Here is a 25,716-nt window from a genome sequence, read left to right as displayed (position 1 = left end):
TCCAAAGTGAAGAGCTCCACCCCTGTGTTTACCTGACGTCATCAGAGCAAGGCGGAAACGGCTTCCGGTGTCAACATGGTGAACTGCCTCTCCGCATTGGAACACATTATCCTTTTTTTACCTAACGAATTAATTAAATTAAAAGTTAATTAAATTGTCGTAAAAAGAAGTATTTTGATAGTGTAGAGGACAGGCTACTGCGTTGCAGAACCAAAGTGTAGGCTAACGAATATATTTTTATACCCAGGTGCGTGTAGTTAAAGGTTTTTACGTTAATAATACCTTGTAGAACTTGTGTATAACCTCTTGTGCTGTATTTTATACACTATCACACATTTCCATACAATATTCAGGGTTTCATAGACAGTATTCTGTCAAATATTTTCTGCAAGTTAATTTTCAAACAATTTCCTTTGCTAGCAGGCTCTTATTTGGCTGCCACAGGTGGCTGGATATGCCAAGGCAAAATATGAGTGAGGGCAGCAACTGTTAAAAGATTGTAAACAGGCAATTATTTTTTTATACATATTGATAAATATTAACTGGCCCTGGTCTCTTGTCATTTTGCAAAAGTGGCCCCTGGGCAAAGCAACCTGAGTAACCCTGCCTTAGGGTGTCAGAAAATGATCTCTACGTGAAAGCAAAGCTATATTTAATATTTTACTGTGACTTCATCTGTAACCATATTAATGCTGTATATCTCTGCTGCAGATGAAGGTGATCCGGCACTCAGCGGAGACGCTGCAAACAGCTTTGGTCTCCAATTGTCAGGACTTGGTGAAACTTTACAGCAAGTACACCAAAGAAGAAAGGCATCTTCTGGAGGAAGGGTTCTACCCAGGGCAGCCGGGGTCCCTTTTCCAACTCATCACAGTTCACTCTGACTCAGACTGGATCTCCGCTCACCCTGAGGAGCCTCAAGACTTCGAGAGATTCTACAGAGACCCCTCCCGCAAGGCCCCCAGTGCATGCCACAATACTATTTATATTCAAACCATAGGTGAGTGTGTTTGTGTCATTCCTTGTGAGGTGTGTGGGAGTGTTTGTGATAATGTTCACAAAGCATTAGCAACATTAGCCTATTTCTCAATTCCAGTGTAATGACGCACATCCCGTTAAAATAAACATGTCATCAGAGTTCATATGACTGAAAAATATCTACAGGAAACTACATTCACACTACATTTTAGTCTCAATGGATGAATGATGTATTTACAGTATGCTGTGCAGCAGTTTTTGGACTCCATGTGCAGCATGATACATCACCTGCTGCTTTAATTGTACACTATATATGTGTCTTGTAGGGTCCTTTGGGGAGGCGGGGGCCCAGACAGACCAGTATGTGGAGTGGCTCAGAGAATATTGCCAGGCCTTCTTCTATGGACTTTCTGTCAAGTTGCTGCCAGCGGTAACTGTGGCTGAAACAAGATGCTCTTTCAGGGTCAACAGTAACTCACACAACCTTCAGATCCTCACTGGTATGTTAGGGAGTCCATCACTCTTATCAAAAACTAGGGCATATTTTTGTTTCAATGTTGTGCAGCAAACATATGAACCAGACAGGTGGAGGTACAATCAGTGATCGCCAATCACTGAATTTCCTCCATTCTGGCAATTTTTGTAAACACAACCACTTACAGTGAACCAGCATGCCCACTCTATATTAAATTAAACACACATATTCAAAGATCTGTTTTTTTTTTGTTTTTTTTTTCAAAACAGTTTAAATCATGTACTGAGCTAAAAATCAACTATTACTTAATAGTATCCAAAAGTTGTTTCAAATGAAAGAAAGTTTCCATTATTTGTTAGGAGTTTAAATGTACAATAAACTGTTAGTGAGGACTAATGCAAAATAACATTGTATCACAGTCAAAGGGGTTAATTTATGAAACAGCTTTAGTGTGGAATTGAAAACATGCAGAACATTTAACAAATTTAATTTTTATAAACATCATATTGGAGGAATATGAGATGGTAGAACAGAGAGGGAAACAATCAAAATAAGACAGGATATAAGAGGTAGGATGCTTTTGATAGTGTGACTTTGTTCACCATATTGATGTGTTTTCTTTGTTTTTTAGTGTGTGTGTGTGTGTGTGTGTGTGTTTGTTCAAATTGATCTGTTCTTGTTTTGTCTTCATTCTTGTTTGTTTTGATGGAGGTGTATATGGTGAATATTGGGGCAGAAATTGGGAATATTTGTCTTTATCATTAAGTTTTTTTGCCAACATTGAAATAAAGGGGGTAGGATTAGATTAGTATTCTTTCTACTCCTTTGCAGACATTTTGCTGAATATGTCCGATGGGCATTTTGGTGTGTTTTATTTTTTATTTTTTAACTTCTATTTTATTTTATTCTCCTATCTCATTTGGCATGGTTGACTGACTTTGTGCCTTTTCTGCGTAAACGGTATAAATGTCTTTAATTTAGTCAGAGTTAAAGTCCTCCAATACTTTCATGTTTTTATTGGGGGGATGGAAAGAGCCACATGTTCTAAATATCCAAACATCTACGTTTATGCCATACCTGTTGTTTTGTTTGTGCTTTTTGATCATGCTCCATGTAAAAATCCAAGAGGATGAGGTGCAAAGTACAGTGATCCCCAGCTGTGTATGATCTATTTTGCTTTATTATTGTTTTCTCGTGAAATGTAGGCGACCTGCTCCGGTTCCTGGGGAACAGGAAACCAAAAGATGCTTTTTGTATCGTCGGCATCACAATGATAGACCTCTATCCCAAAGACTCCTGGAACTTTGTCTTTGGACAGGCTTCCCTCAGTATGGGTGAGATAATACTCCTGTGCACTATAACATACTTTAAATCTGCTGTTAAAATACCCTAATAGGAGTGCTACATTAAAAAATGGTAAAGAAACACTGCTAGATAGTTGAGGAATATTTTGTCAAAGTGAATCATAGAAATTTAGAATGATCAGTAGTGTGGTTGAGCTGCCACTAGATGGTGCCAATGTGACATACATACAGTTCAGGAGTGATTGTTTTTGTTACCCTCATCATAAATGTCTCTCTACCCTGCTTGCAGGAATGGGTGTTTTCAGCTTTGCCAGGTATGATGACAACTTCTACAGCAGAAGTTATGCTGGGAGGCTGAAGAAAAAGCTTCAGCCAAAGCAGGGGGACTACTCTGTGTTTGACAGATATTATACTCCCCCCATCACCAGCACCCTGCTGCTTCGATCCTGCAAGGTATCTCACAGACCCACTCCACCACTCACTCAATTTTGGTACTATGAACCTTCAAGTGGTTCTGCCAAAGGTCGCACAGCTCTTACCTTAAATCAATACTGCTGATAAGAACACTCAATACTGCTGAATGGTTGCTGATGTAATATTTTTCTTTGCAGACAATGACCCATGAGATCGGCCATATGTTTGGAATAAAGCATTGCCAGTGGCTGACCTGTGTCATGCAGGGCTCCAACCACCTCGACGAGTCTGATCGTAGGCCGCTGGATTTCTGTCCCGTCTGCCTTCGTAAGCTACAGAGCGCTATGGGCTTCAAAATAGCTGAAAGATACAAGGTAAAATAATAATAGTTTTAAAAAAATATAATAGAAAATAAATTATGATGATAAACCCAAATGAATCATTTGGATTTCTTTTTACAGTGGACACTTGCCGACAGTTTAGTGCTGCTCTGGTGTTAAAATAAAAACAGCATAATTTCATCCTAGTTAAGACAGCACTATCATGACTTTTATTCAGAATGACAGGATGAAGTTAAAAATCATAAAAACTCAATTTTAGATATTTTAAAGACCAGGGGTCAGCAACCTTTACAATCAAATGAGCCATTTTTGACAAAAAAATGTTTTTTAAAAACCTGTCTGGGGCCGCAAAACATATTTGAGCCTTAAAGTTAATGTAACACAGCCTATAAAGTCTAAATAAGTCTATCAACATTATTTGTCTAAATAAGTATTTATTAATATGTTTAATAACAATGTGGCTACTCTACAGTGGGCTATTCATGATTATTTGGTACTTTAACTTTCTAGAGATGGCAGTTAAAGCAAAGAAATCTTTTTACACACTGTCAAAGCCAACGTCAATGAGTTTTGGCAAAATTTTAGTCTAAAGTCGCCAGGCCATAGATGTATGACACAAAGTTTAGTCAAGTTTAATTTAATTATTCAGTGGGTTTTCTAAAAGTGGACAATATAAGTATTTATTTAGACCTAGAACAGAAAAATAAATAAATAAATATGAAAAAAAATCATTTCCATCTTTTTTCTTTGGTGCTAAAACCACTGGAAGCCACTAGCGTGGGGCTAAAGAGCCGCATGTGGCTCCAGAGCCACAGGCTGCCTACCCCTGGTACAGAGAATGTATGTATAAAAATATAAAAAGATGAAAATGCATGCATGTTTAATTTTGATAGAATGCTCCCTGTAATCTTGACGTCATGTGTGGTGTAGTTGAGCAGAGAGCTAAACTTTAAACTAGCTTTAAACTGGATTATATTTCCTGTCATTTGCATCAGAATAAAGTCACGATGCTTACAGCTCACCAGTGGCTCTTTTGACATTCAGAAGAAATACCACTACACTGTATTGCTTTTTGCAGCATGTGCTGCGGTTTATACAGAAGCTTCTGGTTGTTCTGAATCACCAAATTTGGTCAAATCTAAAGCAAATGCTAGACGACCCATACATACAAATTGAAAATAACTTAGAGCTGCTCCTGAATGTTACAAAAAATGTCTCAAGACTTGAAGCAATTTATACACATCTTTCCTGTGTCCTTTTGACCAAGGTCCAATTCATTGGATTACAGATTAACGCACAGACAACATCGGATGCATTTAAATTCTTTCTTTGGAAAACTTCCTTTAAGTGAATGTTTATCTGTGGTCAACAGGCCTTACTGCAGTGGATAGAGGAGGATCAGAGTCAAACAACCAGACCAGAGGAGGCCTCTGCCTGTCGTTCTGTGCTCCACTTTCACAAACCCACGGAAGCTTTCCAGACATCCAGACTGTGGCTCCGCAGGTGCGTGGACATACTGGGAAATGGTGTAGTATAGTACCTAACCATAAATCTGGATAAATTCTGGGAATAAATGCAATAGCTCTGGCTTATTCAAGGTTACCATGCTAAAATATGTACGTAATGTTTCTGCTGCTGTTTGCAAAACAGTCTTTATTATGTTTATGGCTGTTACGCCCCATTTGAAAATGACCACAGGGCCCTCTTGAGATGCTATCAGGTACATATTAATGTACTTATTTATGAATTTTATAGATTAATGTGATGTAGATTTTTATAGATCTACATTAAAGATGCAATGTGTACGTACATATTTTTCAGCATGAAAGCGTATCAAAACCTTTACCATAATTTGCCCTGAATTACATGACAAATGCAAGAGCAGTTGAACAAGTTACTGTACATACAAAACATAACCTTTAAACATTGTTGAGTGATTCAAATCACTTTATTGTGATTGAACTCGTTTTCATTACAAAAATAGATCAAATCTGACACGTCACATAACACTTCATTACATCAAATAAAACATGTTTAATTACACAATCTCCTGAGTTTTATGTATTTCTATCACACGTTACAGAATCTGTGCAAATTATTGTTCTCGCAGCTACATTTGCGTCACAGTTTTCTGGCACTTGTTATGGTATTAAACCGGCAGGTAATTAGTTCATCAAGTATCAGTGTTACATCTTGCTTCTGGAATATCTCAAACTGAGGCACCTTCATTAAGGCTGCGTGGTCTATTTTTAACACGTCCATACTTTCCAGCTATATCTCATAAGATTGTTAAAGGACCAGCGTGTATGATTTAGTGGCATCTAGCAGCGAAGGACCCAAGGGACCCGAGACCCTACCCGGGACCGATAGGGGCTTGGCTCCACATTTCATAATGATCAATCAGATCCAGATCAAGATTTATTCTATTACCCCGAGTCCTGGGTCTATTTATCAATATGTATAACATCCAAATGAATGCGAGACGACCCGTGATCAGTGCTAATCACCAGAGAAACACAGAAGCACTGTGAATGTAGCTTATGTGATGATTAGGCTGATTTAGGATAAGATTACAAGCTCTAAAGTAAGATGAAAAAAAAGGTTAAGCTGCAGCACCAGGAATTTGGATGTGAAGCAGAGGAAAGGTGGATAGTGAGGATGACAATATTCAAAATTAATTTTTCTGAAGCCTATTGATTCTTTTGATTGGTTGACACTTACGGACTAAAGGAATATAAGTGATTGAGGAATGGACACATATTCTGACTTTATGACCTTCATGACATTTCTGTATGGCTGTTTCAGGCTGCTTAAAACCATCATAAACTCGCATCACAACAGCAACAACAAAATAAGCTGTGATAGAATAAAATTAAATAGAGACCTAAAATAATATGAAACATTATATACAGTAAGAAAGACCTTTGCTAGGTGCTTATAATTGACCTGAATCTCAGGTCTATCTGCTGGACATGCACCAGGTCTGGTCAAGAATACACTTATAAAGATATCGTTATAAATATTACATTCCAGTTTTGCCAACAGTTCCCGCTACATCCTACACACTGGTCCTTTAAAGCAACATTACATCTAAGGCTTTACTCACTTAAAGCTACTTTAATTGTATACACTTTTTTAATTTAGTGTTAACTCTGGAAAAATACTGTTTGGTACATTAGATATGTAAGGCACAACTGCTACATACATATTGTAATGTAAAAGGCCTAAAGATTGCTGTCAGCGCCCAGATCTACAACGGCAGATCATAAACACTTTTGGTCCTTCTCTTCATTGTATTCGTGTCACTTCAGCACTTGCCAGCTGTAGTCTTTAGAAAGCAGTTTACCCTCATATGGCTTGACCGTTTATCGCCCTTATCCTTTCTTGTCAGCTCAAGCAAAGCGTATAACCTCCTGGACGTCTCTTGTGGCCGCTGTCTGGCCTTCCACTTCAGAGCAATTCTGAGGACTTTCAGTTGTACTGTACTTCACTGTACTTTGTTCATCTGAGGCCATTTTCCTTTCTTCAGGGTGTTTTGAGTCCCTTCTCCTACAGAGTAATCCTCTCTTAGCAGGTTTTACTAAACCCAGGAACAGGGCACTAAGTCCCATGCCGACTGCACAGGAATAGAAGGCTGATCCATAGTTCTGAGTCACATCCACCAGCACACCTGGAGACAGGAAGAGACAGCATTAATAGAAGCTCTCAACAAATGAGTTGTCATGATGGGAACAACTCCGCTTTTGGCAACAGTCATATATTTTTTAAGGAGCTGAGAAAATAACCCCAATGATATCATGGTGATGTCATCAGGGTTACTTTATTTACTACAATTTTTACATAAAGCACTACATTACAAATAGAAGGTGTGAACTTTACTAGACATTTACTGAGCTCTCAATTTGCATTATGGGAAATGTAGGATCCAGTGTGGAAATTTCAGCACCTGTTGCACCAATTTTGACCACTTTTTTTAATGTCTCTTGCAAGTCCCTAAACTTTATAGAGATGCAGTACTAAAAAAAATTGAGTGGCCCTTTAAAGCAGACAAAAGCTATTTCACTTTAAAGCCTTATAAAAAGATAATACATCTGACAATACTGATTATTAGGTATGCACAAAAATAACAGAAAAAGGGACCCAAACACATGCCAACCCCCCACCCGTCATCAGCTACCGCCACACGTGGATTCTAGTTCAGTGGGAAACACAGCATCATCCTTGTGTGTTAGGAAGATTAAAGCTGTAGTAAAGTGAAACCATAGCCAGTATTTACTATTTATAGTAAACTTCTCACTATGAGATAACGCTTACCTCCCAGTGGGGGTCCAGCCAGCCCAGCGAAGCTGTGTATGAACACATAGACACCAGCAGCTGAAGACATCCTCTCTATACCCACCACATCATCCTCAGCCAGCATGGGGATGTGTGTGCATGCGAGGGTTCCCATAAAGAACCCATACAAAGCGCAGCACACAGCCAGGCCGTAGAACTCCCTCACCAAAGTAAATCCAACCAGATCCGCAGTCATCGTAATTACACATGCCAGGAGCACAAGCAGCTTCTTCTTCCTGAGCCGCTCCCGTGTCAGAATCCACCCGATGGAGAATCGGCCTAAGATTTCAGCCACAGCCATGGTGGAGAGCATGTATGTGGCGCGGTCCCGCTCCACACCTCGACTCACACTGAGCTCGATGATGTAAAGTTGAGGTGCGAAGAAGCCAAGTGTGGCGAACAGTCCAAACAGAGAGTAAAGAATGAAGCTGCACTCTCTGAGGATGGAGAAGTCTATGAGTTTTGTATTCTTTATGGAAAGCTTTTCATCACCGGATTTAATGTCCTCATCTTTTATCACTTGTTTCTCTGCGTCTTCGCTCGTTTTCTCTGTTTTAGATTCTATAACCTCAGTGTTTTCTATAGACTCTCTTGTTTCCTCGCGCAGTAAAGTCTTCTCCTCTGCGCTGCTGTCCTCTGTGTCCTTTAGAGACTGGACACCAGAGTCTCCAGTGCTCACAGAGCCTCTGGTTAGCTCATTGTCCAGACTGTGGGAGATATTTTCTGCATGTGAGGTATTGTTTATTACGGAGTCCTCTGGGTTTATGTCCTCTTTGTTCTCTGGTGTACTGAGTGCTTCCAGTTCCTTCAGGGACAGTCCATCAGTCTCTGTCTCACAGGTGGCTCTGGGTTTGATAATGATTGGTCGAAGCAGAGCACCACAGATGATGATGGTGCTTTGCAAAGCTCCAATCACTGCCATGGTACGTCGCCAGCCAATATGGTCCCTCAGTGCGGAAAAGGCTGAGGGGCAAGAGCAGGTATTTAGTAACAGTTCATCAGTAAAAGTGCAATTATTAAGGGGAGTGTTCCAAGTGACTGCTATGGAAATGGACATAAGAAAGACAGATTACCCTGGTGGTCTTAGTGATACTTAAAGCTGTGCTTCTCAGTATTTAAAGGATAAAGCTAGCAGTGTTTTCTGTCAACAAGTCTAATGAAAAGACTTAAAACAACATGTTTTTAGGGTATGTCTCGCAATACCTGTCTGTTAGCCCAAGCCCAACGGTTTTCAATTTAAGCAGGAATCTTTAAAAGTAGGCAAACTAGAATTATGGCTTCACATTATAAATGGCTCCTCCTACTAGTCAAATTTAGTAATATTATTTTTAGCTCCGATGTTACAAAGATAACCGGATCACTTTCCATTGTTCCACCATCTCCCATTTCTGCAGCTGGGGATAGTGACTAAGAACTTACATTGATATTCTGTGGTAAAATGGGATACAAAAGCGTTGTCCTCTTCCTGACTCGGTTGTGCAATGGTTGACACGTTTCTTTTGTGCCGTAAATCAGGCCTTTATTTTCCTGGCTTACGTACGTACTTACAAACAGATGAATCACATGGTTCTCCTTAAGTGAAAACTCTTGTCCTCACCTGGTGCTAAGGCAAACATGGACAGGGACTCCCCAGTGGAAGCTACAGCTGTAACCAGAGACCGTCGACGGTTAAAGTAGTGCGAAAGGATGGTCACAGTTGGCAGGAAGGTCATGCAGTAGCCCAGACCTGCACAGAAAAAAATGCACATTTTTAAACTGTGATGCAGCTATGAAGACAAGCTGCTAAAAATGAATTCAAAGAATGACAGCATTATGTGATGTTCATGTAGGAAGACGAGAAAAAAGGAATACCTGCAACTAATCCATAAGTGATGTACATTTGATTGATTGAACTGGTAAAGCTGGTTGCGATGGTGCCTGAGGCAATTAGTAATCCTCCAAGCATAACAACAAGCTGGAACCCAAAGCGGTTGGTCATAACAGAGGAGAGAGGACCTAAAGACTCATGGAGAATAAAACACTGTTTAGTGGAGACGATGTTATAGTGTTATTGTCATTTTAATCTATAATCTGTGCTTTATTTGGTTTTGCAAGGTTGCACCCTGGTAACCTCATTAGCTCTACTCACCATTGAAAGTCATGACAAACACGCAGATGGAAACAATCCAGGAGACCCGACTGTTGGTCTCTCCGAACTCCGCCATTAGATCCTGGAGGAAAATACCGAAGCTCTTGATGGTGCCATAAGTGAAAACCTCCACCAAGAAGAAGGCGATGGCCACCACCCATCCCCAGCCTCCATCGGGGGCCTCTGGGTACACGTTGGGTCCTAAGAAACGTGGCCCCTTGACTCCACACAGTGCCATGCCCTGGTAAGAGGAATGACAGTTTAGTGACTGGTGGGTTAAAGGGGTCAAAACAAAACAAATGAGCACCCACACAACAGCTTTTGTGCAAAAATTGGTGGGGAAAAATGTGAACACACACTGCACAGGATTAGAGCATTTTAACTGGGCTGTCTCACATCGCTGGGACCCGCAGCGAGAAGCTACACATCTGATAGCTTTGTTTACCCTACAGAAACACACATTTAACGCAGACATACAGGCAACAGTTTTGTGACGTGAGCTGCATTAGCAACACATTTAGGTAGAAGTACTGAGTTGACAACTGTTGCAGCTCGGGTAAAATGTAGTATAGAGATAAGATACAGAATCTCATCTTTTCTAAACTTGTAGAAATATTATGAGTTTGTGGGACAGAATACATGCGTGGTTAGTTACAGAGAATGTAGGAATTGATTATCATACTATTAAATTTGGTGTTTTTCTTGTGTAATATTTTGATTATAGGTGATTTTGATAAAAATGGACTGATTGATAAAAATGTCAATCAAGTTGTGTTTATAAGTCAAATTTAGCAACAACAAACATCAAACACAGGCAGCAATGCATGCCTCTGCCCTGTGCAGCCTGTCGCACACAAGCTAAGTTTAACCAGTTCAGGTAAGGCTGACTCATTGTGCTGAAACTGTTCCTGTTCACCGCAGAGAGGTTCAGTGGTAAACATGCTCCTGGCCTTCAGTTACAGAAATAAGGTGGCTCACCTGTGGGGTTGTAAATATGATATTTTGATTTTAGTTGCCCCTCTTATATCTCTCTTCTAATGGCTCCTCACCTTCTAAACAAAGTGGCTCTGTGAATCTGTAGCAGGCTGCTGTTTAAAGCAGGCTTATACACGCTGTCAGTGCTATAACCAAAGACGGTAGGGAGGAAAAGGTGGCAGTAGCTGAAGTTCTGCCTGTATTTGCACAAGGCTCGGCTGAATCAATGATTAATGCAAAAGCACATGGGGTAGGATTAGGGTAAAGCATAGGATTCTGGGTAAAGCACCACAGGAGGAAGGATATATGGGAGTGGAATGATGTACAGCTGTATTTACAGTTTGTTGTGTAAGCCCTTTTGCTGTTGAGTCTTTACAGTAAGAGGGGGAACACAAACTGTCTATTACTTTAATTTTACTTAAACATAGCATAGCCTGATTTTAATTTTTAAGAATGGACAAAATAATGATACAAAACCAGCAACTCAGTCCTATATTTTGAAGTTGTTCTGAAGTTATAAGATCATACCGCTAACAGCCATGGATGAATTAGGCTACTGTAAGATATAAAAAAAACCCAAGGTGTCAAAAGATGTACTGCAAAGACACATAAACAACTAAAAAAAGACACAAATTACATCCCAGAGACAAAAAAGAACAAAAAGATGCATAACGACGCAAGAGATGCAAAACCACCACAAACCTGTGTGTCTTGTTCCTCTAGTAGAGGTGGTGGGTCCCTTTGCATCTGTGCCCAGGGGCCCATTGTCTATGTTTTCAGCTTTGACATAATGTAGAATAAATCATGTCCATAAATCAAGGTGCAGATCCCAGTACCTTTAACACCATGAAACCAAGCAACAAAAAAATCACATCTTCTTTGACCAAGTTATTACTCTTTACTGTGCTATACTGTTTGAGGAAATTTATCAATAATATATATTTTTTGATGTGCTTAGGGTTTGGTGTCTCAAACCTGCTCAGCAAATAGGCCGACAAAGTACAAACTCAATCCAGTTTTGATAAACAAACATGTTTTACTGCCTCTGAAATAGGATTATTTCATAACTCACAACAGTTGACTTCCCTTGTAAAAACCTCCGTCAGTGGGTCTATTCACTCTCTCCAGTTACTCAGGTATAATCAGATTCAGTGCGTCAACAAAGAGGAGCAATGGTCACCACAAGCTGGAACCAAGCAACAGGGGCATTATGGACATTGGTTTTTAAATTTAACCCATTAAAACCTGGGTCAATTGGTTTGATTTTTTTTCCAAAAACATAGTGAGAGACCAGTAAGCAACTTAATAAGCCATGGCACAAAAGTTAGCAAGAAATTAGTCAAAACATTACAAGAAAATAACTTGAAAATAAATACAAAATAAAAACAAACAAACAAACAAGAAAATAACCCAAAAACTGTTGTAAATTATTCTCAAAAATATGTATATTTTTTTCTGCAGCATAACTTTAAATACAAAATTATCATAATTATAAATATGTTTTTTTTGGACATTCCTCCCTAGTTAAAAAAAAAAAATATATATATATATATATATATATATATATATATGTAGTGAGTAGTTGTTAGGTTTGAGATCACTGTCTGTCCTCTTACAGGATCCAGTCCCCATACACCTTGTTTTTCAATAATCATTTAAATATTTAACATACACAGGTCACATTATTTGATTTGGTTGCCTTAAAAAAAAAAGAGTTGCAAATTGTTAAAACAACAAATAGCTGGTTTTAAACAGGTCAATTTATTATCTTTAATTTTGAATTAAGAAGGGTGGGACAGGGTGGTTAGGCCACAGGTGGAATGTTAAGTACTTAAGTACAAATTTAAGGTACTTGTACTTTATTTGTGTTGACTAATTTATTTTCTTCCACCTTGTACTTTTTACTCCACTTACATTTATCTGACCATTTTAACTTGTTATATAGTAAATCATAAAACAGTTTATACAGGTACAGTTAAAAAGATTATTTGCTTAATCAAAAAGCCAACTGACAAAAATGTAATTGTCATCTATTTTTGATAAACAAAAGTATGCCATTTTCTTTATTCTTGTAATGTGTTTTTGTTTGATTGTTTGTTTTTTGTAGGTTTTATGTTGTTTTTTTTTGTTTGTTTTTTTTGTTTTTTTAGATTTTTCTGCAGAGGGTACTTTTACTTTTAATACTTTAATACTTTTAATACTTTAATACATTTACTTCATACATTTTCAATGCAGGACTTTTACTTACAACAGATTATTTCCACAGTACGGTATAAGTACTTTTACCTAAATAAAGGAACTGCATACTTCTAACACCACTGTGATCGGCTAATATTGATTAGTCGCAGCCTTTTTTTTTTTTTTTTTTTTGGATGATTAGTCGCAGCCATGCGGTCCGCGTAAACTCCTCACGTGGCTGACGCAGTGATATAAGATAGTCCGGCTGCAGCTCGCGTGGTCGGCGGATAATGTGACTTTTCTAGCTACACACTTTGTAAGTACTTGTATGTCGCCTTTTTGAGCCATATATATAATTAAAAACGTTCCGGATCTATATTGTGCCACATAAAGTTATCATACTAAAACATCATGTAAGGAAATAACTTGTATTGAAGTAGTCGGTCTCACCTGTGTGTAGTTTATTTTAGACGGACGTACGGTAATCCTTCCCTCGCTCGACTATCCTGTCACGTTTGTGTCGCGCGCTGCCTCACTGAACTTAACTACACATACTCACACGTGTAGACACGCAAACACACATGCATACTCTGTCAGACACAAGATGCATTCACGAACAACCCCCTCTCTGGCAGGCAGGGGGGTTTAAGAAGGGTTAAAAAGATCTGGTTACAGCCAGTTCTCGCCCCGTATCCGTCTGCAGACCCTCCACCCCCTGCTTAACTGTGGGGAGCAGAGCTGTTAAGAAAATTTCTGCCTCCAGGGCTGGTGTGAGAGACTGTTTGGCCACTGTCAACTGTCCAAATCACCACAGCCTCCCCACACACACCTAGATATTCAACCACTGTCTAACTGATTGCTGAAATTACAGTAACCTCTCCTCTGTGACAATCTCCTTGTATAAATTCTCATTTCACATTTTTCTTTGTTTCATCCTTACCCATAGACTGATTTAGAAATAAGAAATGACTGTGAATCTTGCTGTATAACCCTTTATAAATTGGCATAATTTCTTTCAAAAACATAAAATAACAAAAGAAGGAATGACCCAAAACTTTGCAAGAAATTAGTAAAAACAGGTACTGGGTAAAAGAGAATTACCTGAAAAACAGCAAAAAAGTAAAGAAAAAAAGATATACAAAAAGATGACCCTGAAAAGTAATTATAATTTTGTGACATAATTATGAACATATAATAACAATAACTATGAAAGTTGTTTTATGGACATTTTTTCCCTAATTTATTTATTCATTTATCTAAATAAACTAATTTCTTGCAACTTACAGGACATTTCTTGCCAAGTTTTTCACTGCCTGTTGAAGAAAATTACCTGAAAATGAAAAAAAAAACCAACCAATAAAACAAAACAATCAAACACAAACAAATAAAAGGATAAAGGAAAAAATCAGACAAGGCAAATAAGACTTGGAAAATGTGCTTGAATGTATACAAAGTCTCTAAAATAATTTTAAATATGTAAGCAACATAATTATAATTATAATAATTATAGGCTATGCATAATTTTCTTAACTTTTTTTTTTCTAAATCCAGTCATTTCTTGCAATTTCTGGAACATTTCTAGCTCAAAAATATAGATTGATAAATGGCACTGTTGGTAAGATGAAAAATATGCAGTGTTGATTCTGTGTTGAACTTTCCCTTGAATTTAAAGCCACAGTTGCTCCTTGTTTTGACTGAAAATTCAGCTGTAACCATTTGATTAGAGTGTTCCTGTTTATTTGTCTCTATGTCTCAGACTTTGACCTTCTGGATAATGATAGGTTGATATACAAGTTTAGCTTGACATACTGATATGTTGAGTAGAAGAGACACATTTCATAAGAGCGTGAAACCTTTTAATTTTGCACATATGGGAAAATGTCTCCAATGTGTTGTATATTGTCACCTGATACAGGAACGTTTCACAGTTCAGTCACTGCAAATTCCCAGTTTCAGTCAAACTGAAGTGGTGCGAACCATGCCACACACATCATTACCACCATTTTCTTTATTTAGATAGTATAAGTAGAACTAGTGGGAGGGAATTATGCAGCCGTTTAGCTACAGAACAGAGTTTCACATTTCGGGAAGTGATTTGGTGAGTGTAAAAATGAATATATATTTGTAGACTTTTGCATTGTATCCTGAATGTGATGGATGCAGTCATGTTTACAGTCTGTTGGCATGCTTTGCTGCTGCCAATGGTTTAAACAACAGTGCATGCCAGCTATGGTGTTAATGAAACCCGTGAAACTGTTTGCAGATTTTGACCCAAAATGGTGGAGGGTTTGATGATGTTTCTTCTCTCTGGGATGCTGATGTGTGGTCTGCTGCTCCACACGCTGTCCCAACATGAAGCGGATGTCGATAAAACCAGCAAGAGGCCCAATTTTATCATCATACTAGCAGACGATATAGGCTGGGGTGACCTGGATGCTAACTGGCCTGACGAGAGGGCAAACAACACGCCTTACCTCAGCATGATGGCTGCGCAAGGACAAAGGTAGATAGTTATTGAGTTAGATAGTTGATGTAATATATAGCACCAAATTCTTAAAGTCATGCCATCGCAGTCTGAAATATCCATAAATACCTAATGCTTTTTATATTATAGTCTCTAGCCAGAAAAGGTTATATTTGGTCACCTGAGCATCTCACATGCACTCCCAGTTCTCAACAATTGTAATTTCTCCTTTCAAATGTCATATTTCCAGATTGACAGACTTTCATTCTCCTGCTTCAACCTGTTCTCCGTCCCGTGCTGCCATCCTGACAGGACGCTATGGATTGAGAAACGGGGTGACTCATAACTTTGCCATAGGCTCTGTGGCCGGTCTGCCATTATCTGAAGTCACCTTGCCCCAGCTCTTACAGGAGGCGGGATATTACACCGCCATGATTGGGAAATGGCATCTTGGCCACAATGGACCGTACGGTCCAACTAACAGAGGTAAGCGTGAGCTCCACATTTATACTCCAAAACACCTGGGAACCAAGCTGAACACGACAGAAAGGAATTTCCCAAGAAGTGTGTGAATTCTGGTTAAACTCATCCATCAACTTTTCAGCCTACAACATTGAGTTTGCTCTGAAGTAACACCCCACCTGGCCTCAATTTGGAATCAATAAGTTGGTTTTGGGCTGTTAGCTACGTAAAAATATAGCGGCGTAATGCCAAGTTGGAAAAAGTGTACAGTGTAACGTACAAGCATTTATTTATGGGTTAAAAGGTTTCAAATAATACATAATACAATTGCAACAGTAATTGTGTGCGCCACATAAAACAATAGTTTCTGTTGTGCTTTCCTCTTGTTTTTCCAGTTCTGTGGTATGTCGTCAGCTGTTGTTTTTAGGTCGTTCTAGCTTCTTCGAGGGTGTAAGTGAGTCCTCGCTGCAGGAAAAGGACTTCTCAGGACATGTCTCGCTGCAGCTGCAACTTGCTGTTGACTTTTAGCCTACAGCAGACTCAACAACACACCCCCCTACCTCCTGCCCGTCAGCACCCCCCTCACCCCTCTACTTATTACTTTCTGTGGTGGAAGTCTTGCCTCCTCCACCTCACCTCAGATAACCCCAGCCTGTGTGACACAATATATTTGTAAACTTGTGCAAAAGTCATCCACCTTTCCAATCGCTCAAAGTGCTTTAACGTTGCGTCACATGCACCCATTGAAGAGAAGAATAAAAAACAAAAGTCAAAAAGTGGATGATGATCCCATGGCTATTTAATATAATTATCACCAAGGTGATGTTTCAAACTACATGCTCTTCATCAGAAGAGCATCACCTCAGTGATAAATATATTAAATATTAATGGGGGCAAAATCTAGTTTGCAGACTTTGTTTTTTCTTCTCTTGTATCATCCCTTGTCCAACACTTAGGCGTTTTGTCTTCCGGAGGTGCGTGCTTTGGGGAAGTTTTTGTTCAACATGCACCCATTTATGTACACGTTCTGACACTGTTGGCCAAGGCTACTGTACAAGGTGTCACCTGCTCTCAAGCAATCACACACCAATAGAGCAGCCATCAGGAACAATTTCGGGTTTTCAGTATCATGCCTAAGGATACTTCGACATGGCGATAGGCTTGGGTGGTATCATGGTATTACAGTAGACCAGGATGTTTAGAAATAATGATGGAATGATAACAGGGATAATAGGACTGTAAACAGCCGGCCAGCCACAGACACTGCAGGGAAAAACAGCATATTTTTACATCTAACTCTGTGAATTACGGGTTAATTTTACGGGGCGAGCTAATTTTACGAGCTAATGAGATATATTACGAGACACATCTTCTAAACAGTCTTAATAAATTAAATTACATTTTTTGGTGTTTTTTATTTTATGTAATTTTTCAAGTAATGTCGAGTAATTTTTCAGGTCACTGTTTTTTCGCCTTGTTTGAAGGAGCTATGCAACATCTGGTTGTGATTTCTATCCCACAGGATGGCAAAAAGTTGTTTTTTAAAAAAACTATTTTATTTTGGTTTTCCTCAAAATATATAAACAACATAGTCACAAATTGACAGTATAAAAACACCAATTCACATTACAAACGAATCAAAAATAAATGAACAGACAATAATAAATTAGCACTTACAATTCACATACAAATGTAACTAATAGAATAAAGTAAAATATTTTAACTTTGAATGACAATGGGGTTTACTCTTACCATTGCCAGTATTCTCTGCTGGCTTCACTATTTTTCATCCTGCTCTCGTCCACTACAAAGATATCCAATCATGTGATTGCAGCATTAGTGCCTTGAAACTGATGTCATTTAGATCATACCGTTGTTGGGAGACACAGAGTTCCTTTATGGTAAGATCATTTAGAGACCGTACATAAACACAGCATCAAATGTAATTTCACAGTTGTGTTTAGTCAGACTTCTCTTTCAAGGGTCAAAAAGGAGCTTTCACACTCAATTTCTTACTCACATTAGTAAAACATTCTATATTATTGGTTGAGAAATATTTTGTCTTGTTAACGGTGTACTAATGTATGTTTTTATATGAGTGTCAGTTTATAGCCCAGTCCAAACATTATGCAGCTTTGTCTGTTAGGTACGTGTATTTATGTCAACAAAAACACTGTGTTTTTGAATACTGGCACCATGTCTTTTATCTCTTGGGCAGGTTTTGACTACTACCTAGGAATTCCTTACAGTAATGACATGGGCTGTACTGACATACCTGGGTATGATTTGCCTTTGTGCCTTCCCTGTGACTCATCTGGGCCTCAAGTATTCAGGTGTGGCTCTGTGCTTCTAATTAAACACTTTAGACACATGAAAGTTGTTATACTGGAAATGCCAATTCTAATTCTAAAACTGTGATCACTTGACAATGTTAGTCACACCAACAAAACACATACCATTCATAATGCTCTATTTCTCACATGGTCTAGATTGAAGAGGAGTGTACATGGAGGATGTTATTCCAAAGTGGGCCTTCCTCTGATTGAAAACAGCAGCATTGTGGAGCAGCCGCTTGACCTGTGGACGCTAACAGAGCGATACAAGTCTGCTGCAACCAGGATTATACGTGATGCAAGGTACAATACAGCTGCAAACAAACACAAATCAATAAGACGTTTATATCGGGCTGCTGATAAGTGGAACAAACCATTTATTTGAATTTGACACAGTTGTCTTTATGACAAATCACCCTCATCTGTTTCCTCCACTAGTCAATCAGGTTATTAAAATTAGAGATGTCCCAATCAGATTGAAAGTATTGGTATCAGGCCTGATCAATGCATTTTTGAATTCATCACGATGGGTTATTCAAGCATATACACTGGATTGATTTGAATAACTTTAAAGTACTTGAAGTGTGCATTGTGCAGTTGCATTATCCAGGTAACTACACTCCGATCGGGATCAGGGGCAAAAAAAACTTGACTGAGGCATTCCGACATAAAATGGCTAGAAGTCAAATTAAAGTCTAACTTGCGACATACTGTATTATAGTTTCTACATACTCATGTATATAATACTAATATAAATAAAAAGGTTGCACTGATTCAGTTTCTTCACATGCTAATAAAAACAACACGCTAAATGCAATCATAATAGAGAACCATATGACCTACAAGCCTGCGTGTTTAAACTTGCGTGCTTTCTGTTTCCTGTATTAGATGTTTACAGGCTGCTGCAGTGCAAATACGCTGTGAATGACCACCGAGCTTTAGGGTGTGAGCTCAGCTTTTATCGAACCTTATAATGCAGCCTGTGTGTTTGAGCCAAACAGGCCTTTCAGCCATAGAACGAGAGCTTCTGTTTTTGTGTCAGTGTGTTGTCCACTGACTCAGCAGCTGGTGAAAGCGACTGTGCGTCTGCTTTTCTCTATGACTGTGTGAGAGACAGCTGAGGAAGTGAGGCATGTTTTTCAAAAGAGGAATGAAACAGCCAGTACATATCTTATGTCACATGGAACACTGATAATCTGATCATGACAGGATCAAAACAACTTTATTTTGAAGGCTATGATAAAACAAGTAAAAGTCAATGTCATTATCACCTAAGATCAAGTCTAAGGAGTCATAGTTCATAGGTGTAGACTTCACAGGAAATATGTCCCACTCAGTACATAGAACGTGTATTTGTTGCCCTCCTCAATAAAAACATGAAAGTGAGTCCACTGTCAGTGGACAGACCTCAGCAATGTTTCATCATTTTATATTATGTTTGGGAGGTGGGAAGATCAGGTAGCAGCAGTTGCAACATACGTATACACCTGTAGTTCATTGCCATCCAAAGGCATACACAGACTGTGCTGCATTCTACAAATACATCACTCAAATGTATGGCCTTTATGGGTTTTTATGGTTTTTGGGAAGATAGTTTAGTTTAAGTAAAGAGTGGAGCTTGGGGAGATGAGTTACCTGACCTAACCCTGGATCAGATTATGTGGGTAACCTACCAATAGACTGTAATGTAATATAACACAACAGCCCTTCATTACATACTGCTTTTGTGAGGCTTGATGTGTGTGTGTGTGTGTGTGTGTGTGTGTGTGTGTGTGTGTGTGTGCGTGTGCGTGCGCGCGTGCGTGCGTGTCAGACAGGAGGAGGGCGGTGGACCCTGCTGATTGCAGCTGTCTGTGAAAGGAAACATGTGCTCATGCTATAGTGCAGGGTCATGTGAACTAGTGCAGCAGTTATGAGTCACGTGCTGTTAAGACAGGATAGAGTTCAGATTTACATTAAGTAAAGTGACTTATGTCCCAGGCATGTTTGGGAAGTTAGAAAGTCCACATTCCTACGAAGGAAATTTAAAAAGCCAACATGGACGTCTAAATAAAAACATGCTTCATTCATTATGCACATTCACATTGTATGACTACCACACAGAATATAGTTTCCATGATTATATCCACAAAATTTGCTTAAGTCCATTTTCAGCAGTGTATTACTTAAAATCCATAAAAATACAGCAAAACATCACTCTGCTTAAAGGGATAGTTATCCCCAAAATCAAAAGTACATATTTTTCCTCTTACCTGTGGTGCTATTTACTAGTCTAGATATTTTTGGTGTGACTCACTGAGTGTTTGAAATATAAGTTGTAGAGATGTCCACCTTCTCTTGAATATTATGAAACTGGATAGCACTTGCCTTGCGATGCTCAAAGTGGCAGGAAAATATTTTTTTTTAAAAAACAACAGCGATGTCTCTTTCCAGACATCTTTACGGCTGATATCTCCAACACTCTGTAACTCTTGATAAAAAGCACCACAACAGGTAAGAGGAAAAAATGTCTAAGTTGGAATTTAGGGTTCGATTTTAATAAAGCATACGTCACCAGAAGTTGTGTGTGTCATCATAGTAATTTTGCCTGCAGGGAGAGAGGACGGCCATATCTCCTCTACATGGCGTTGGCTCACATGCACGTTCCCCTGGCCCCTCCGCTCTCTCCAGGTGCTTCCGCTGCAGCCACTCGTCGCCCTGATGACGACACAGTGTACAGTGCCAGCCTGCGAGAGATGGACAGCCTGGTGGGGGCAGTAAAGAACGCCTCGGATGACACAGACAAAGATAATACTCTCATCTGGTTCACTGGTTTGTCAGCTATTTGTCTGCTCTTCCAAAATACCAGCTTAATTGTTGTTCTCAAAATGCCTAAATCAATCTTATGTGTTCACTGATCAGGTGACAACGGTCCTTGGGAACAGAAGTGCCAGTACGCAGGAAGTGCAGGGCCTTTCATGGGAAAGTGGCAGACCAGCCGAGGTATATGAGGGGGAGTTGATGTGTTTACTTACGTGGAGGCAACTGTAACTACTGTTCATTTTATTGCTGTGAATCCTCATATTCCTTAGTTCATTTTTTTGACTGTTAGGTGGAGGCTCAGCTAAGCGGACCACATGGGAGGCAGGTCACCGGGTGCCAACAGTGGCTTATTGGCCCGGGAGGATCCCTGCAAACACCACCAGCTCTGCCCTGCTCAGGTATTCCCCATTTACCAATATTCAGAGACTACTTTAAATGCCTCCTACTTTATAGCATCATTCCCACTGCACAAAAACAAGCGCTAACAACTGGCTTTTTAATGCAATGAGAATACATACAATCGCCATTCACACACTCTGCAGTAGGCACGGGTATTTATCGCCTCCAGCTCCGATCAGCATTGATAGACACAAAACACCAAGGGGAATACGCTAATTTCCGCTCCTTAACCAGCGAAATGAAATGACTCACCGCCACTAATTACTGGTCGTCTCCTCCAAAGCAACACAGAACATTATTCCAGGTTAGTCTGCATTGAGTTTAAAAGAGAGACTAAATAAGTAAGAGATATGAAAAAAGACGAATTCACTGAAAAGTTTTCAAGGACCTTTACTTGTTGTCCTGCCTGTCCGTGATGTCACACGCACACTTAACCACTGTTGAATGAATTGCCATTGAATTCTGTACAGATATTCTTGGTGTCCAGAGGATGAACCCTGATAAGCTTTATTGTTTCTGTGTCCTCTCATTTCGGGACATCATCAGGTCAAAATGTTCAAATTTAAAATTGAAAGCATAATGCAAAACTGTCCTCCTCTCTTTCTGACCTTTTGCAGTGGAATGGACATCTTCTCAACCCTGCTGTCCCTGGCAGGAGTTACTCCCCCCTCAGACAGACGTTACGATGGCATTGACGCCACAAAAATCCTCCTGCATGGTGAACACATCGGTCATGAGGTACTAGTTTTTGTTTTAAATATTTTTGTGGTTTATATTCAAGCAGTAAGCACCTTGAGGCTGTGTTTTCCAGTTATTTTAGCAGCTAAGAGGGGGTCGTTGGGCATGACGTGGAGCAGACTAACCAAGCTACACTGTAGGAAAAATAATGATGCTAGCAAATGACATCATAGCTAGAGGAAGGGAGGGAGATAAAAGAACCGGGCGTTAGCAACGACAGGCTTCCCGTTATTTTTCCAACAAAGCGATAACAACTTTTTTTTACTGCATCTTCGTTTTGTTTTTTGTGGATTCCTTCAATGATAATGTTGCTTACTTCCAACCTTTTCTGACGTGGTGGATGATAAATGATTCAGGCTTCAGTTGGCAGTTTACCCTCTTTAATTCTGCATCCCACATGACAATAGGTGAATAATTGGCGCAGTAATACTGAAATTTCAATGTGGTCACAGCTGCGTGTTAATTTTACGACTCTAAGTGAAGCTTAGCCAATCACAATCACGGATGGGAACTATTATTATTCATTTATTTATTTAAATTATTATTGTCCTATTTAGCTATTCAATTATTTCTGGAATGGGCTGATGATAGTTTTGCTGTTTTTTTGTCTATGTTGACCTACAGTAAGGCCTACTACAGTTACTGTAACATTACATGTTGTCTGTGAAATTACAGAATAGAGAAAGTTGCAAAAGATGAACTATGTTTATGACTCTAATATTGTTTGATGGGTGTATTGGTGAGAAGTTTGTTTAAATTTTAGTTTTCTTTAGGACCACCGTTAGAAATAGCAGGAATCACTTACAGAAGTGGAAAAATTTGTTGGTACTCTTATAGCTCATTGAAACAATGTTTCATTCTTCCTGAAAACTGATCGAGTTAAAAGCAAATGCGTCATGTATACCTGTGTTCCTTTGGTATGTCATAGAGTAAAGTATGTAGGTAAAAGTCTATTTTCATTAAGTATGGAATTACCAATAATGGATGCCAATAACTTTTGTCAGTGTCAAGTTATTTCAGAGAAAATTGTGGGTTCTTCTATTTTCATGGTAGGGTACCAACAAATTTGTCCACGTCTGTATATGCCGATGAATTGTGTGTGTTATGTTTTTCAATAAAAGAGGAAAAAAAGAAAACAAAAGATGGGAAACATCAGTTTTATAAAAATATTCTTCCTCTATTGGGTCTTAATGCAGACATTATCTCATCTGGTCTTTTTTTTTTAGTTTCTCTTCCACCCTAACAGTGGTGCTGCAGGGAAGTTTGGTGACCTGCAGACAGTTCGAACACAGAAACACAAAGCTTTCTACATCACAGGTAAGGGTCATACACAGGTCATGTTTGTCCACAGTGCAAAAAATCAGTCATATGTATTATATATGTATGCATGTTACTACTCTACTACTATTGGAACAGTTGATCAGCAGAATAACAAAAACTTTTGTCTTTAACAGTGATGACTTGTTGAATGATGTCTGTGCTACTTGTTACGTAATGCCCTGCCACCATGGTAGATGATACGCACAACATTATGTCAACATGGTGGTACCGGTCTAATGTCCTGTCTTTATTCTCAGAGCATAAATGAAAAGGCTACATTTAAGTCGCACAGTGATTTGTACTGTATATAGGTACTGCAATTCTGCCTGTTTTTACACAACTTTCATTATATTTTTTATGCTTTATTTTTTATTGTTTTTTGTTAAGAACATAAAAAAACAACACAAGGGACAACAGACAGGGTCGTCAAAGGTTGCATAGGTTACATTTCAGTATCAAGGACTGTGCATCCTTTAAGTCCACAGTTGTCCTTTAACATCCTACAAGGTCCTTGTGATCCATGACCCTGATTCATGAAGAGCCAGGGAATTTTTTTTCCTCTTTCTTTCTTTCCTTTTCCTTTCTTGAGGAGTCTTCCACTCATTAATAAGCCAAATCCATTCTGCTTATCATAAAATACAGTTCTCCAAACAAGATAAACATAAAATGAACTTTAAATTCAAAGAGGATTTCCACTTTTTCCATTATTTTGCACATTTTTCAGTGGCCTGTCTTAGAGAAAAAGTTAGTTGTTCCATAACATAAATTTCCATAACTATTTCTATCCATTCAGCCCTTTGTTCGAGACTCTTTACTCAGCCTGGTTATTACTTTTTTGCTACCTGCTAACATATCTGTCTTGCTTTATCAATCCAGTTGGCACATTTCCTGAATGAATAACATTAAAATTACAATCAAGTTCTAACCGGGTTATTGATCGATTTCTGTAACTGTGTTCATCCAGTAAGAAGATATTTTAAGACACCCAACGCCTATCATGCATACCTTTGCAGGTGCTGCTGAGGCGTGTGGTGGTTCAACAGGAAGACAACAACTCCATGACCCACCTCTGATATTTGATCTGGAGCGTGACAAGGCTGAGGAAACACCCTTGGAAGTCGAGACACCTGAATACCAGGCGGTAGCTGAGAAGATTGCCCGGGGGAGGGAGGAGTTATTATGGGACATTGCCACCGACAAGTCAGTGTCTTCAGCAGACTACAGCACAGATGTATCAGCAGTGCCCTGCTGTGACCCCAGACAGGCTGTTTGCCGCTGCCACACGCTGAGCTGAGGGGTGGGAAAATCACACACACACAAACATGCTCACAACAGGCTGAAAGTGAAGCAAACAGATGTGGAGACAAATATCTCTTTTAAGATGTCCTCAGCTGTTTGTAGAATGTGTTTTGCATGATTCAATTGAATGAATGGATGATACACTGCCCTGGTGGCTTGATTGGTGATTTTGGAGGCTGTTTTTGGTTAAACAAAAAGGATTTCACTCTTTAACAAAAAGGTCTGTCTCTGTAGGGATCCATCACATAATGTTGTCAAACACTTATAATCACACTCACAATAATTTAAAATATCATCACAATTTGAGCCCATCATTGGTAAAAACTATGGCAATAGTAAATTGATAGTGCATAATTGCCCCCAGAATTGTTGTTCCTATAAGCACTTGACATACAGTATTATAGGTCAATGGGCCACTGGGCACAGACAAAGTAAAAAGCCCCCACCCCTCTTGGTTGTGGTCATTTGTTTCATACTTTGTTTCTTGTGTTGCTTTGTGGTCTTTTTTAATGTCTTTTTGCTTATTGTTTTTTGTCTCCTTGTAATATTTTAATGGTGGTTTTGCCTTTCTCTATAGTAGTTTTAATTCCTTTTATTGTTTTTGTTTTTGATCTTTCTTTGTAGTCTTGTACAGTTGTCTCTGTAGGATTTTTGTTTTTGAGGCCTTTTTGGCGTACTTTTGTGTTTTTGTGTGTGTGTGTTTATATCTCTTTGTAGTTTTTTGCATCTCATTGTAGACATTGTGCATCCCTTTGTAGCTGTTTGCGTCTC

At 39.0% G+C, this 25,716-nt stretch overlaps 3 protein-coding genes across 4 annotated transcripts; 2 read left to right on the top strand and 1 right to left on the bottom strand.

The window, feature by feature from the left end:
- Positions 1-74: 74 nt before the first annotated feature.
- Positions 75-10,013, top strand: LOC121958728 (archaemetzincin-2). Its single transcript, XM_042507833.1, has 8 exons — positions 75-247; positions 712-1,000; positions 1,305-1,478; positions 2,659-2,787; positions 3,047-3,210; positions 3,369-3,545; positions 4,885-5,015; positions 9,942-10,013. Exons 2-8 carry the CDS (start codon positions 712-714, stop codon positions 9,979-9,981), a joined length of 1,104 nt encoding a protein of 367 aa, XP_042363767.1. The 5' UTR covers positions 75-247; the 3' UTR covers positions 9,982-10,013.
- LOC121958726 (monocarboxylate transporter 7-like) lies at positions 5,446-13,753 on the bottom strand. Its single transcript, XM_042507830.1, has 6 exons — positions 13,579-13,753; positions 9,976-10,216; positions 9,699-9,842; positions 9,445-9,573; positions 7,827-8,810; positions 5,446-7,182 (listed from the first exon to the last, which is right to left on the bottom strand). Exons 2-6 carry the CDS (start codon positions 10,211-10,213, stop codon positions 6,905-6,907), a joined length of 1,773 nt encoding a protein of 590 aa, XP_042363764.1. The 5' UTR covers positions 10,214-10,216; positions 13,579-13,753; the 3' UTR covers positions 5,446-6,904.
- arsg (arylsulfatase G) lies at positions 13,356-25,472 on the top strand. Of its 2 annotated transcripts, none has more exons than XM_042507831.1 (11): positions 13,356-13,444; positions 15,392-15,631; positions 15,843-16,078; positions 18,273-18,387; positions 18,544-18,690; positions 20,981-21,198; positions 21,289-21,369; positions 21,479-21,587; positions 22,206-22,326; positions 23,553-23,643; positions 24,660-25,472. In XM_042507831.1, the coding sequence occupies exons 2-11, from the start codon at positions 15,405-15,407 to the stop codon at positions 24,938-24,940; spliced, it is 1,626 nt and encodes a 541-aa protein (XP_042363765.1). In that variant the 5' UTR covers positions 13,356-13,444; positions 15,392-15,404; the 3' UTR covers positions 24,941-25,472. The 2 variants fall into 2 exon arrangements, with proteins under 2 accessions (XP_042363765.1, XP_042363766.1); XM_042507832.1 differs by having other exon boundaries at positions 24,611-24,750.
- The last annotated feature ends 244 nt before the right edge of the window (positions 25,473-25,716 follow it).

The sequence above is a fragment of the Plectropomus leopardus genome, chromosome 19 (genome assembly GCF_008729295.1).
Source record: "Plectropomus leopardus isolate mb chromosome 19, YSFRI_Pleo_2.0, whole genome shotgun sequence".
Lineage (NCBI taxonomy): Eukaryota > Metazoa > Chordata > Actinopteri > Perciformes > Serranidae > Plectropomus > Plectropomus leopardus.
This window is presented reverse-complemented; position numbering and strand designations above follow the sequence as displayed.

Excerpts from the sequence above, each read along its gene's own strand:
- LOC121958728 (XM_042507833.1), top strand. The coding sequence starts at position 712 with ATGAAGGTGATCCGGCACTCAGCGGAGACGCTGCAAACAGCTTTGGTC. Across the intron at positions 1,001-1,304 it reads TATTTATATTCAAACCATAG|GGTCCTTTGGGGAGGCGGGG; the intron begins GTGAGTGTGTTT and ends TGTGTCTTGTAG. Across the intron at positions 5,016-9,941 it reads TCCAGACTGTGGCTCCGCAG|GTTGCACCCTGGTAACCTCA; the intron begins GTGCGTGGACAT and ends TGGTTTTGCAAG.
- LOC121958726 (XM_042507830.1), bottom strand. The coding sequence starts at position 10,213 with ATGGCACTGTGTGGAGTCAAGGGGCCACGTTTCTTAGGACCCAACGTG. Across the intron at positions 8,811-9,444 it reads CATGTTTGCCTTAGCACCAG|CCTTTTCCGCACTGAGGGAC; the intron begins GTGAGGACAAGA and ends CTTGCCCCTCAG. Across the intron at positions 7,183-7,826 it reads GGCTGGACCCCCACTGGGAG|GTGTGCTGGTGGATGTGACT; the intron begins GTAAGCGTTATC and ends TCCTGTCTCCAG.
- arsg (XM_042507831.1), top strand. The coding sequence starts at position 15,405 with ATGGTGGAGGGTTTGATGATGTTTCTTCTCTCTGGGATGCTGATGTGT. Across the intron at positions 18,388-18,543 it reads TCTGGGCCTCAAGTATTCAG|ATTGAAGAGGAGTGTACATG; the intron begins GTGTGGCTCTGT and ends CACATGGTCTAG. Across the intron at positions 23,644-24,659 it reads CAAAGCTTTCTACATCACAG|GTGCTGCTGAGGCGTGTGGT; the intron begins GTAAGGGTCATA and ends ATACCTTTGCAG.